Source organism: Daphnia magna, linkage group LG8 (assembly GCF_020631705.1).
Source record: "Daphnia magna isolate NIES linkage group LG8, ASM2063170v1.1, whole genome shotgun sequence".
Classification (NCBI taxonomy): domain Eukaryota; kingdom Metazoa; phylum Arthropoda; class Branchiopoda; order Diplostraca; family Daphniidae; genus Daphnia; species Daphnia magna.
Genome location: NC_059189.1, coordinates 3909043 through 3922821, shown reverse-complemented (window position 1 = coordinate 3922821; position 13779 = coordinate 3909043). Strand labels below are relative to the sequence as shown.

At 39.9% G+C, this 13779-nt stretch overlaps 1 protein-coding gene across 2 annotated transcripts in view; it reads left to right on the top strand.

The window, feature by feature from the left end:
• Window positions 1–3136: 3136 nt before the first annotated feature.
• The window catches only part of LOC116928936 (protein jagged-2), a 31212-nt gene continuing 20569 nt past the window's right edge, over window positions 3137–13779 (top strand). For both annotated transcript variants that reach the window (XM_045177662.1, XM_045177661.1), the window contains exons 1-2: window positions 3137–3819; window positions 5271–5576. In XM_045177662.1, the coding sequence (XP_045033597.1) occupies window positions 3655–3819; window positions 5271–5576 (471 nt within the window). In that variant the 5' untranslated portion in view covers window positions 3137–3654. The remainder of the gene's footprint in view (window positions 3820–5270; window positions 5577–13779) is intronic.

The window sequence follows — 13779 nt, the reverse complement described above, 5'->3', positions numbered from 1 at the left end:
AAAAGGAGACCTTAAAGACGTAGGGGGTGAGTGACTTGGTCGTGTTATCTTTTCTTTTTCCAGGTTCGTTTCGAGTATAAGGCTAGATGTACACTATACGTCAGCTCACGTGTCCTTATCGTAATCAATCTCTAGACTGAAATCTAGACGAAAATGGGAAAAAGGATCCCATTAATCCCCTTCTCAATTTGAAACTGTTGAAATTTCATTTTGAAAAGCGCGCGCTAAATTTGAAAAAGAGCGCGCCGCAATTAAATTCAAGTACAAAGACATTGTTATGCTCATTATACGTACGTGTTTTTTTTAATGCTGGATAAAATTGTTGTTTCGATAAAATAGAAGAACAACGCACCGCGTCAAATTGATCATCGCAATTTCTACATTTCCAAGGATCCATCGCAAAAAATCGCATTAGCGTTTTGCGTGATTAACATGTAGCATTTTTAGCTTCTTCAACAAAACTATTTTCAGTTCATTAATTTTTTTTGTTGTTGTACTCATTGCTTGTCTTTTAATCTCTATTTTCGGATGATGAGAGGAGCCACTCTGAAATTCTATACAATTTTTTCAGAGAAAAACACAAGTGCCTTGAAAATATTATTTTTTTTTTCGGTGCATTTTTGCGGTTGAACCGACACCCCGGCGTGTGTTTTTAAAACACTCGGTTCAAAAGTTCATTTGCTTTTTCCTGTTTTTCCATCAACTTTTTTGGTTTTTTTTTCTTTTTCTAGAGATAACACACATTGGCCTCTACCTTGGCTTATTATTTTTTCCTTCTTCCCCTCCACCTCTCTCTACCCACAGCCGAGTTAATGACTTAATTACCCGAGCCATTACACACAACAGTGGAATTGTTTTCGGTTTTTTTCTGTTTAGTTTTCATTTTGACTAGAATTTTCTTTCATCATCGTCAAACTCGTATAACGTTGACATTTCGAAACGAATTGCCCTTTACAAACTAATGATCCCAATCATTTTTAAACCTTAAAAAAATTTCGATTTTAGAATTCATTCATTCCAGCTAAAACACTTTGATTTCAATCATAATTGCACACGATTTGACCTAATCCCGATCAACCGGAAACCCTATTACAATAAGCCTTCATTTTTAAACGTTGATGTGGGAGCACAACCCGATTGACCTTTGCGTGCAGATGATGACGCGCTTCCAAACACAAAAAAAAAAATAACGTAATAATAAAAAAATAATAACAATAAAACAAATTAAAAAGCAGGAAAAAAAATGAAGAAGACACACACAGTCATGTGAGAAAAAAATAACGCGAGCAGCGCACGTCACGATGTAGCAACCCCCCCAAAAAAACCAGGGGAGGAATACAACACGATAAAGAAGAAAAAAAATTCAAACGTTTGCAGTGCGTGTCGTTCTCCCGTCACACGCTCATATGTATGTATGGTAAGGCCCTAGTTTAGGTTTTTATTTTCCCTCACATGATACACTCAAGGAAAAAAGAAAAAAAAAACTTTCCGGTTGGGATCTTCATTCGACGTCATATTTTTAAAGCTTTTTTTTTTATGATTGTTGTGCGTATGTTTCCTCGTGATTTCTACACGTAAGAAATAGAAAACTTTGGGGTTTTCTTGTGTGGCACGTCAAAAATCCACTGGCACGCTCACGTTTTATTTTTTTTTTTTGAGTTCTAAAGGACGATGTGACCGCAGAATTCTCACTGTATAATTTGTTATATGGAAGTCTATAAATGTATTGTCGGTGGGACAGTACGTAATGTAACACGATATCAATTTTTTATTACTGGAACATCCTGTGTGATCGAGTTTATTTTCGAATCACTCTCAGACATTGGGGATATTATTCGAATGCTTTAGATGTTGAGATTCCATGCGTTGGAATTGTTTTAAAATATCGCCCTATTTCAAAAGCGAAATGCAGACAATATGGCGACACCGCGCCCATTTTGAAAACGCCTGAAATAGAAATAACAATCATAAACAAAAGTGGATAGGTCAATATCAAGTGCACTACTAATAGCTCCATACTAATAACGATCTTAGAACCCCTTATAAAATTGCGGTTGAGAGGCCTATATATATAGTTATCCGATATGTTAAACATCGTGAAAAATTTTTTTTTTTTCCTCCACCATGTGTAGACTTAAAAAAAAAAATGGAGGATGTCATACGAGACTTTTTTCTGGGGATGCAATAAAGTGAAGTCGAAATGTTTGGACGCATAGACTTGGACACAATGGACGATACAAATAAGAGCCTTGTCATTTTGGCTAAATACGTATTGAGAGACGAACAACGGCATGTCCAGACCCGAAAGGTCCCCCCCTCTCCCCGCCTTCATTTTTGTTTCACCCCCTCGGTGTGGGGCTGCTCTTTTTCGATGGCTGGGAAATTAGCGCCCGTTTCCCATGTTCGACACGGATCACTTCTTTGTTTTTTACACAAGGATGTCGCCTTTTCTTGTTTCTCACGCTCAGTCTTGTGTCGCCCCTAGTGGTCAACATGTACGAATTATCATCGACACGCTGACCCCGCGCAATAATGTCACAGTGAAATCAGGATGTATTGACAATTAATATTTTTTTTTAAATTAAAAACGAAGTTAATGAACAGGTCAACACTAATCAGGCGGTTTAAATAAAGTTCAAAAACGAAAACAAAAAGGAAACGGAAAGGGGAAGTTATTGGAAGGACAGCTGGCGTCGCCACCAAGCGGTGGGAAATGGACAAGAAAAAGGAACAAGTTCCGAAATGGAGTAGACAGCGTGGACCACATGGTCGTGTCGTGCCTACACCTACTCTCTTTTTTTTTTCTCTCTTTCGGGGTAGTTAGGGAGTAGTGTACAACTGTATACCACTCTCAATCAGAGCCTCCCACCACCCAGGGAAAAAAAAGAAAAAAAAAAGGCGCCCTTCTCCATTTCAAAAAAAAAAAAAGAAAGAAAAAAAACGTGGGGGGAGGGGGGAGATACACACCGAAGGGGGAAGGGCAACAGCAGCTCTACAGCCACGAAACTTCGAAAAAAAAAAAGAAACTAGTGTGTGTGTGTTGCTCCTCCCCCTTCCTACTCCTCCCTCCGGGGGGGTGGTGGTAAGGGGCTGGGTAAGAAAAAAGTCGCTTTAACTCGACCGTCCCGTCCTTGGTCCTCAGTTTCGAGTTGACTGTCGTCCGGTTCACAGGTGTCGTTTCTGTTCCACGCTGTTCCTCTCACACAGACACACACACAAAAATTTGAATAAATTAAAAATTCAAACAACTACTCCTGATTAAAAAAATCGTGATTGTGCTGTTTCGAGTTGTGTGTGTGCACGTGCGTGAATGTCGCCATTGATTTGATCGATTTCTCTGCTCGGTGATTGGCTTTCATCGTCTTGATCGATTCCACGCAGTTTTTCGTCGAACCACGTTAATTTTTTTTGTCTGCTAGTGACTCTCACCCCCCCCCTTTCCAAAATAAAAAGTGGATTTACTACTCGAGATGATTATCACATCACCAAGTGTCTGACTGAGAAACAAAAGAAAGCACACAGTGAATTATTATTATTTTTTTTTAAACTCCCGTCAAGTTTCATTTTTTTGTTTGTGATTTGTGCATGTGAAACGCCCGTGTGACGATTGGATTAACAACACACAGCTCACCTTTTTTTTTTTTTTTTTTTTGAATGGAGTCGTTTTGGTGGAGGCGACCATGTCGGACGATTTCAGACAAAAATCGAAATTGTAGTAAAAGAAAAAAGAATTGTCGTACGTTAAGTGTGTCGTCAATGTCGTTCACATCGTCCGCCATGATTTGGATAGTCCTACTCTTATCCACAGCTCACCTGACGGTACGTTTTAAGTCTGGTTTTTTGTGTGTGTGCTTTGATCTATTAGATGATTTGTAATTTATGATTTTTTAAGAATCTTATTTTTTTTTTTGGTGGGGGGGGTATTCATCTAAAGAGGGAGTTTTTTCTAAAGTTAATGAGGAAGGGCGAACAAAATGACTAAAAAGCCAATTGGCATGCAAATGAAGAACGCCGCTCTTTTTCAGGGCCATGTTTTGTTCTTTCTTTCTAACCCCCTTTCTCAAATGTTTGCTAGGCGGCAGGGGTGAGGGTAACCAAAAACAAAATCGATACATATATTAAGGATCAAAACCAATCAGAGCGTTTCCCTCCTTTTCTCTCTGGTGGGGGTGGCGGTGGGGGTATGTTTTGAATAAATTGACATTAGTAGTTCAAATTGGATTGGTCTTGTTTTTTTTCCCCTTCGGTGTTTTTTTTTTCGTTTTTGTTTAAACGATTTCGATCTGAGAGACGTATGGGTTTTTGATGGGTGGCAATCAACTAAAAAATAAAAAGCCTAAAGTTAAAGAGAAACAGGTAGCTTTTGTTTTTCTCTCTACCCCCGTCTATATGAATAATAGATCTCCATAACCAGATTTGAAATGATGGATGAATGTTAACGTAGAGAGATACACACGTTTCAGCAACACCCCGACACACAGATGGGGAAACCGGTCGAAACTAAGTTGTACACACTGGAGTGTATGTTACTCCACCGGTGTGTATAAATGGAACACGATAACAAAACGAAAGGAAACAAACGTTTTTTTTAACTGGTTTTATTTTTTGTTTCATGAAATTCAATCGACATTAAAATAAAAATAAAAAAAAATATCGGGAATTTTGAGAAAAGAGAGTCGAAGAAAATATTTGTGATTAATGAGGTTTTAGAACATTCCTTTAAAAAGTTCCCAATCTCAAATGACGGCCATGATGATGATGGCCGCCATTGTCACACCTGTTCAGGTGGAAAAGTCTCTTCCTCTCTTTTTTTTCTTCTTCCCCCGACTTGTGTACCATCCCTCTTCTTTTCATCCAATTTTTTCTGACCTTGCCGGCCCCTGGAAAGAAAATGGTGCGCTGATTCTTTTATGACCAAGAACACGGAATCTCTCTTGTCTTCCATTGTGCATCGTAGTCTTTTCTCTCTTTTTTTTTTTTCATGGCAAGTTGAATGATTAGCACAAAAAGAAGAAAAGTCGACTTGTTCTTCTTTTTTATCCCTTCTTCTTTCTTCAAATCATTATTATATACCTGCGAATCGAGAACGACTCCTCCCACATTTTTCTGTCTCTCTTTTGTCTTGTTTTTATTCCGTAAAAAAAAAAAAAAACACAAGAACGAAATCGCTTTCAAATGACACTGATCCCTCGGAGCTCTTCCCCTAAAAATAATAAAAACAGTTTACTCTAAATTTAATGTGTTAATCTCTGTCTTTCTCTGTGTTGAAGATGGCGAACGCGTCGGGCTTTTTCGAATTGGAAGTGGTTGCATTGGAAAACCCTCAGGGCCGGCTGGCCAATGGCCAGTGCTGCGGCGCGGACGAGACCAGTAGCTCAAACTCTGGCACCTGTCATCGCCAATGCGCTACTCATTTCCGATTGTGCCTCAAGGAGTATCAGAGCAACGTGACCGTCTCCAGTCCGTGCACCTACGGCAATGCGTCCAGTCCCGTCCTGGCCGGCAATTCGTTCACGTTTGTCGAACCCGGTAAATCCAACGCTCGACTCGTCATCCCGTTTTCATTCCGCTGGCCGGTAAGTCACTCACTTTTTATTTTTTCCCACGGTTTTTTTTTTTTTGTTGCACCTGTCGCGGCTACCGCTTGATCTCATTTTTTAAAAATCTGAGAGATATCGACATGTTACTAGTGTGAGGGGTGGGGGGGGGGGTTATTATCAGTTGAATTATTTGTTTTTGGGCGCTTTCTAGTCAAAGGTAAAAATGCGCGTGACAGGTTTTTGATGGACAGGTGATTTTAGTGTGTCACCGATTTTTTTCTTTTGTACAAAATCGGTCAAGAGCGTGAGAAAATTCACGAATTTTTTTTTGGGGGGCTGTGTGAGATGCCCTTAGGGGTGGACCTGTTTGGTCTCGAGAGACGCGCTGCATATTTCACATATTGAAATGATTTTCTACTTAAATTTTTTTTTTTGTGACTCGAGTGCCAAATCAAATGTCGGAATGAGCTTTTAAACCACAATCCTTTCGGTTTGTTGTTGTTGTCACTCGCACACACCTTGAAGATTTTGTCAGTTGTCCTAGCGGGGGGGGGACACTTTTTTTTTTTCCTTTTCAAATGTGGATCGAAGTCCCAGTGAGACTTGCACGGTAGTGAGTATCTGGTATAACCTGGTTCCCACGCGAACTAAACCTCCCCCTCAAGAAAATGATGTGCAGAGGGGGTAGTAGATATTATACCTCTCTTACCTGGGATTTTTTTTTTCTATTTTGTTGGTCTTATTATCATCAAAAAGGGGAAAATGAAACAGGAAAAAAAAGGGGAGCAAGCAAAGCAGAAGCTTCTCTCTATATAAAAGGTGTGTGTGTATACAAGGGGGAAGAACAGGTGGCCGAGTAGGTAATAACCGGTCATCATTGTTCCCTTTTCTCTTTAACTCTCCCCCTCTAACCCCCCCCCCCCCCTTTTCTTTTTCAAAAAGAAAATGGACTTGTAGAGGTTTAATTTTTTTATTATTATTTGATCGTCTTGTTGTATGAAATTTTCTTGTTCTTATCTCGAAACCGCATCTTTCATTGCCCGTCTCTACCCGAGAAAGGGAAATAAATCAATGGTCAGACTTGGATTAGATCTCCCCCCCCTTTTTTTTTCTTTCTTTACTGTTTGCCTTGAGAAAAGTAAACTAAAAATTGAAATGAAAGTGTATTTACGCAACGCAGATGTGTGTCCGGAAGCGGCCCATTTTTTTTTTTCGGGCGTGCAACCCTTTCAAATTTTTTGAGACACATGTGACACACAAAAAAAGATTCGTAACATTCCCCCACAAAAAAAAAAGGAGCTATCCATAACATCTTGTCATCACTTAATTTTCTATTTATAGAAGATTCATTTCTTGTGGTAAACACATTTTTCGAACAAAAATTTTTTTGCTGTTATTTCCGGCGGATGACGGAAGAGGCCCATGTTGCCCATTCAACCGTGAAAATGCGATGGCGAAAAAAGGGGGGGAGAAACCAATCAACCTCGTAAAAAAAAATATATCTTTGTACCTTGAATAACAACATGGGGGAATGGAGGGAAGTGCGGTAGACTAAAGGGGGGAGTCTGAAAAAGTTTGCCAACAGTTTGGAAGGAAACGCCCCACGCACGGGGGTCGTATTTATCTTTTTAAAACAGTTTCGTTTTCGGGAGAGGGTAATGAGCTTCTTTATTGGATCTTTTTTTTTTTTCTTTTCTAAACTGTCTGACGTCGTCTCTATAATTTGGTTTGAATTTCTTGTTTGCATGTCGGAATCTTCTTCGGCTTTCAAGAGATGCCGCGATATTATTTTTATTCAAACACTTGAATAATCACTGACAACGAGTTCAATCTATTTTAAGTAGACCTTGAGAATTCAAATAATGGAAGGTGTGTTAAAATAAAAAAAAAGTTGCACTTGCGGCGTCTTTATAAAAAAAAAACAAATCAAATAGAAAACCATTAAGGGGAAGATATGGCGAGATATGGCGACATATTGAAAAGTGAGTCCGGATGGGAAGTTCCCTCTAAAAAGAAAAAAAACCTTTTACCAAACATTTTTGAATTCTCCTTCTTTGGAACTCTAGCGTCAGCTGTTTTTCTCGTTGATGCATTCGATATGGATTGTATATATACAGGAAAAAAGAAAAAAAAAGGACCTCATTAAATAAAAGCTCTTCTTCTTCTTCTTGTTTTCTTGTTGGCGTTTCCCAACTCCTCCCACTATCAAGTCGAAACTGTGTCTTTTTTTACCTGTCCATCTACCTGTGCCAGAGTTGATTGCTTCCAGTTTCTCTGAAAGCTTCCGAGAGAGAGTTGCTCCTTACAAGCGAGTCATTATTATTTTTTCGCCAAGACCCTCCGCGTGTTGCTTTGTGACCGATAGTAAGAAACGAAAGCGTCTGCGTTCTTTTTTTCCTTTAGGGCGACGACATACCTGGGGACTATGCCCCCCCCGTCTCCTGTTGGTAAATCAGTGATTAGTCAGCTGGTAGCGAAAAAAAACAAAAAAACAGCAGCAGCACAAAAGATGCCGTAAATCTTTTGTGTGTCTACACGCAGGCAATTTCAAGATGGATGAAACAAAACACAAAATGAGTTTAAAGAAGATTTTTTTTGTTTTGAGGGGGTTAACTTTGTAGATAAGTTTTAATTGTAAATGAGACCTTCGCCTTTTTGTGTGTGAAGAAAACTCGTACACGGAAGAGACTGCGGATGATGGATCGTCGAATGTTATCTATTGTTGTACACTTTTTATTTTATTTAAACCGCATTTGTTTTTGTGTGTGTTGGTCGTAAAGGGGGGAAATGTTATTTTGCTCTCAATTAAGTGAGGCACAAACTAGTTTCTTTTTTCAGGGGGCTCCAAACCACAACCGCCTTTCCTAAATAATAATAAACCTTTGAACTGTGAGCTCGTTTTCTATATCGCTCCTCCATCATCAGTTTTATGCATTTCTTTTCAGAAAGAAGCGGACCCGACTTTTTCTTTTTTTCATACATTTTTTTTTTTTTTGGGTGGGGGGGGGAGCTTAAAATCAATCGGTGAGAAGATTTTTGAAACTTCTTGTTCCGTAAGAAAAAAAAAAAATGACACCGTCACGGTGTAATAGGACCTGGCCAATGACGGGCAACTTAACACTGACCCCTTCGGCCAGGTAAAGAACACAACCGGGGGCTAACGCTAAGACACTCTGGGATGAAGAGAAGGGAGAAAAAAGAAAAGACAAATGACAGAGCGCGGCAAATATTTGAACAAGGGGGGGACCCCGTGAGTTGCGTGTGGGGGAGGAGCTCAAGTCTCTCTCTCTCTGTGTGTATAGTGTCTCGAATTGTTGGGGCACTGATTGCTACAGCGTCGAGCAGACCCTTGGTTCTTTTTCTTACCTTGTATATCATTAAGCATTATAAAAAGGAGGTGAAAGAGAAGCCCGTCTTTGAAAGAAAATGCGCACCATGTGACTTTTTTCAACCGCTGGATGACGACGATAGCGGGTCGGGATGATAATTGACGAGAGAGCTAAGAAAGAAACACGAAGAGGTACAGAAAAAGAAGAAGGGGCATTACTGGCACGCCAAGTCGCCTGATGCGTCATTTACTGGCGTTCTTCTCTCTGTGTGTGTGTTGTGAGATTTTTTCTTTTTTCGGCGTGTCTTGCGACAGTATTTCACGACACGCATTCCTTTGCTTATACACACACACACACCTCCCTCACCTGAAGACCTTTAAAAAAAAAAAATCATTCAACGTGACACCTAGTGGCTGTTGATGATTTGTGACTTGATTTTTCTTTCCTCTTTTTATTTTTTGATCGTCTTATTTTTTTTAGTTTTCATTTCAAAATGTTGTATCACCTGTGAGGCTTGCCTTTAGCTACAAACAATCACGGACATTCTACACACACATATCTGGTTTTCTCGTGTGCCTTTAGAACGCACACACTTTAAAAACAAAAAAAAAATGGTACGAGTGAAAAACGCGTTCACACACGGAACCCTAATCGGAACGCCACGGGCATTGTTTTTCAAAAAAATTTCGAGAGAAAGGAGAAAATGAATGCAGTTCATTTTTTTTTTCTCTCTCTCGTTGTTGTCTATGCCGTCAAATCTCATTTTTACGCCATCAACAGCCAGAGAGAGAGTTACACACACACACACACACACACATGGTTATTTATTATTAATCATCGTATGTATTGCGTGGCAGTTGGGTGGCGGTCGTTAGTTATATACCTGTGCATCATTTTCCTTTCTTTCATACGTGTTCCAGATCAAATAGAGATCCTCAACTGGATGATGATCGTGTGAGCTCATTTTCCATCTCTACGAAATGTGATTTTAATTGTTCTAAAGGAAGAAAATTGAGAAAAAGATAATCATTTTCTATTATCTTTTAATCATTTTTTTTGTTTTGTTTCGTTGGTAGTTATTTTCATTGCAAAGATGATTGAATCGGGATCTCCCCCTCTTGCTCTACTAATAATAATAACACACCCCACCATCTATGAGGAAATCATCATCAGGATGTCGACCGTGAAATGTTTTTATTTCGCCCTCTCGTTGTGTTCTCAATGCACAACAGATGCGTATCGATGTTGACCCCCTTGAAAGCTGTCGCGATATTCCAGCGGCAACACGATCCCTCTGTATGTGCTCAACAATAACTACTTGATGAATATACGTGACGGTTTGATTACGGGTGGACCTTTTTTTACGAGGGGTACGGCAAAATGATTGGTGCACATTCTTAGCGATGATCTTTTTTTTGTTTTCCGAGTTTAAAGCATCTCTTGTTTTTTTTTAGCGAGAATCTGACGGTAGCGATCGGACAAAGATGATAAGAAAAAGGGGGGAAACTTGTCTCTTGTTTCAAAAAAGAAGAAGATTCTTTGACGATAAATTAAAAGTTTTGCATCCCTTTTGGTGTGGGAATCTCGTACACACACGTGTGTGTGTGTGTAGGTTTTTTCTTTTTTTGCCCGTTTGTCGCAGCTGGAGGTTTTGTGTGTGTGTGTGTGTTTCGTTGGCCCTTGGAAAGAGACGAGTGTTTCCAGGTAAGGAGCTGTTTCGGTTAGCCCCGAAAAGATAGTCATCATCTCAGCGAAAGAAGAATATAAAAGAGAAAGGTTCTATCACTGAGAGATCACAGAGACACAGATCATCTTTTGTCCTCCTTTTTTTTTTCTTTCCCTTCTTCTTATGTGTCTACGAAGAAAAGTCACCAGACGAAAGAATCGTTTTGTGTGTGTTGTGGCGTTTCCCAATGGGAGGCCTGGCATTTTTTCTCGGGTCCCGCGTTCTTGGCATGGGTCCCTGTGTGTCTCCTGCATACCATCCGAAGGGGGGGGAGGGGGAAAAGAAAAAAGAGGAGAAGTTCCACATATTATTATTATTATTATTATTATTATATCTTTTCTAGTCTCGGCGACATTCCTGAATAGGCTGTTCCATCATCCTCTTTTTTTCTTTTCCCCTCCATCACCTTTTCGGGGTTGTCGTTTCTTCTGCAAACGATTCCGAATTTTTTTTTCTTTCTTTTTTTAAAAAAGAAAAAGATTTTCGTGAGAGGTAAAAGATGGTCGTAGTGTCAATTCTTTAGACAAGTAGCCACGTTGATTGTTGTAATATTATTGCCCAACATCATCCCAACGAATGGTTTGATTTATTGCGATTGTATACGACGTTGCATTTTTTTTTTTGGTGGGTGGGGGGGACGGTCGGGATCTCCTAAAGGAGGGTGAGGAGCAGCCGTGAAACGCGCGCGCACCTGATGAATAGATTTGTGTGACTGGGTTTTAAGTTTAGCAGCAGCAGCGTGAAAGGCTTCACTGATTGAAAGTAAAAACTGATGTCTTGCATTCATCTCGCCAGTTGAACTTGAATCGTAAAAAAAATGAAATGAATTTCTTTTTCTTTAACGTAATAAACTTGGGAACTCGCATAGATGGAGTCGAGAAAGGGAACTCTATAAAAAAAAAAACACGATAGGAAGAGAAAAAAAAGGGAAAACGAATGAAAGGGAATGAAAAGGTGTTAAAGATGTAGCTCCATAAGAATTGAGCTCTAATGAAAATGCCACTCAGTCTCTTTCTAAATTTATTTATTTGGGGAAGAAGCGCTTGAAGCGCGCCCATCTTTTTATGATATATATATATTTTTTCCATGATATTTATATATTCCATCTATCTCCCTCATCTCTCAAGTCTGGGAATGAGATGGAGGGGGGGGGGTTTCAATGTTACGCGATAAATTTTCGCCCTGGCATTTTCTTTTTTCTTGTGTGTGTGTGTGTGTGTGTGTGTGTGTATACCGCTACTTGTACACTACCGAGAGAGCCGCCCCCGAAACTAACCGATCGTATTATACACCCCGCTGATCGCTCTAATGAAACTCTTCTTTTTCTTTCTCTCTACGCTTAGACACACACAACACACAAACCGGTACGGACTTTTTCCCCCCTCACTTTTTTTTTTTGGGGGTTTTCGTGCGTGCGCGTGTGTTTTTTTATCTTCTCGATCATAAAAAGAAATTATTAATTCATTCGGAGAACAGACGAAACAGAGCGAAGCACGAAACAAAAAAAAAATGTGAAAATCCCACCCCGTTATTCTGAATTTAATGAGAGTCGAAGTTTTGGGAAGATAAAAGTCCCGAAAATGTTTTGAGACCGCACGTCAAATTATTAGCGGTGCACGTGAATTCAACAAATTGTTTCAAAAAAAATTCCGCGTTTTGCTTTCGAAATTGCTCACTTCGCTGTCTGAATAAGTCGGAGATCATTAAAAACGCGGACAATAATCCCTCCATCTCGGAATCCGAAAAAATCCTTTCATTGTGCGCACGATTTTATTGCCTATAGCGAGAAGCAAAAAGGTAAATGAAGAGAGATCAACGCGTTTTTCTTTTTTTTTAACCAACTCCCAGACCAGTTTTGCTTTTCATTGTCGTGTGAAAGCGGATTTTGAACACGGTACACATTGTGATGCACCGGCTCATGTTAGGCGCCTTAAATAATAATAATAAGAAAAAAAAAAGGTGTCGGCGGTACACACAATTTTCTTTTGGTGGCGTTGAATGGCGCGCGGGTGAAGAAGAGTAGGAAGGGCGTAGCACCTTGCGTTACCTGTTAACAAAGAGAGCAAATAATCCCCCCCGACTCCTTTGAGCTGCGGCACTTGACTTTCCTTCTTGTTGTCTCTTTAATAAAGAATTTTTTTCTTTTTTTTGGTTAAGGATATTTAACATTGACCAGTGAAAACGTGGGGGCGCGAAATTCAAAACGGAAGAGAATCAACTGCACCCCCCCTCTCCGCACGGCTGCGTGTGAATTGCATTTTTCTCGAGTGTGACGTAGTTATGTCGGCGTCTCCATCCTCCATTGAGGGGATTGTAATGTTTACATTTGTCTTTTGTTTGAATCGGCTGTGTTGGTTTGTTGATTCAACGGGTTCCTCCGAACTTTGGCTTAGCCATTTGACACTGGTGAAACAAACAAGGGCTGGGCTCCCAACTTCTTTCGCTCTGTTGTTTCTCCGTGTGTGAAGGGGCAAAAGCGGAGGAGGATTTGCTTTTTCACACCGCCGCCGTTCTTGGCTTCTTTCTTTTTTCTTTTTTTTTTAGCCGCTGCTTTTGAGAAATTTTCGTGTGTGTGTGTGTGTGTACACAATTAAAAAAGATCTCGAGAGAAATAACAAAACCCCCTTTTGTGTTCAGAAAAAAAAAAGCGCTTTTTGTGGGGCTAGTTTAGGAGGGCGCGTCTATTACACGTGTTTTGGAGTTCTTTTTCAGGATGTTTTTTTTTTAAAGGGGGGAAGGAATTAATCGCGGTTCGTCGTGATGGAATTATTAATGGCCATTTGGGGGGGGGGGAACTGGATTTTTTAAAAGAAAATTCAAAAATCTTATTTCTTTTTTGAAGGGTTGCAACCATTTTCGCAGCGGGGTCACCAAAAGCGCTTAACAAACGGCACAAAATTTAAAGGGTCAATTTCTTTCTGCCTTTACGAAGGGGATAACTTTAACGGAGGGGGTTATTCCTATAAAGGAGGACTATTGTGTGTGTGTGTGTGTGTATCCCCTTTCCATTTGCATTCCGTAGACTACACACAACAAGAAGCAGCATCTTTTGAAAGATCTTTTTTCTTTTCTGAAAGAAAATGTTGGGGTTGTGAGAGAGGGGGCAAGTTTGAATCAGCGTGATACCACGGTGATGTGTAGTTTGTTGTGTGTAGAGCAAACGATTTGGAGGAGCGGGACCCCC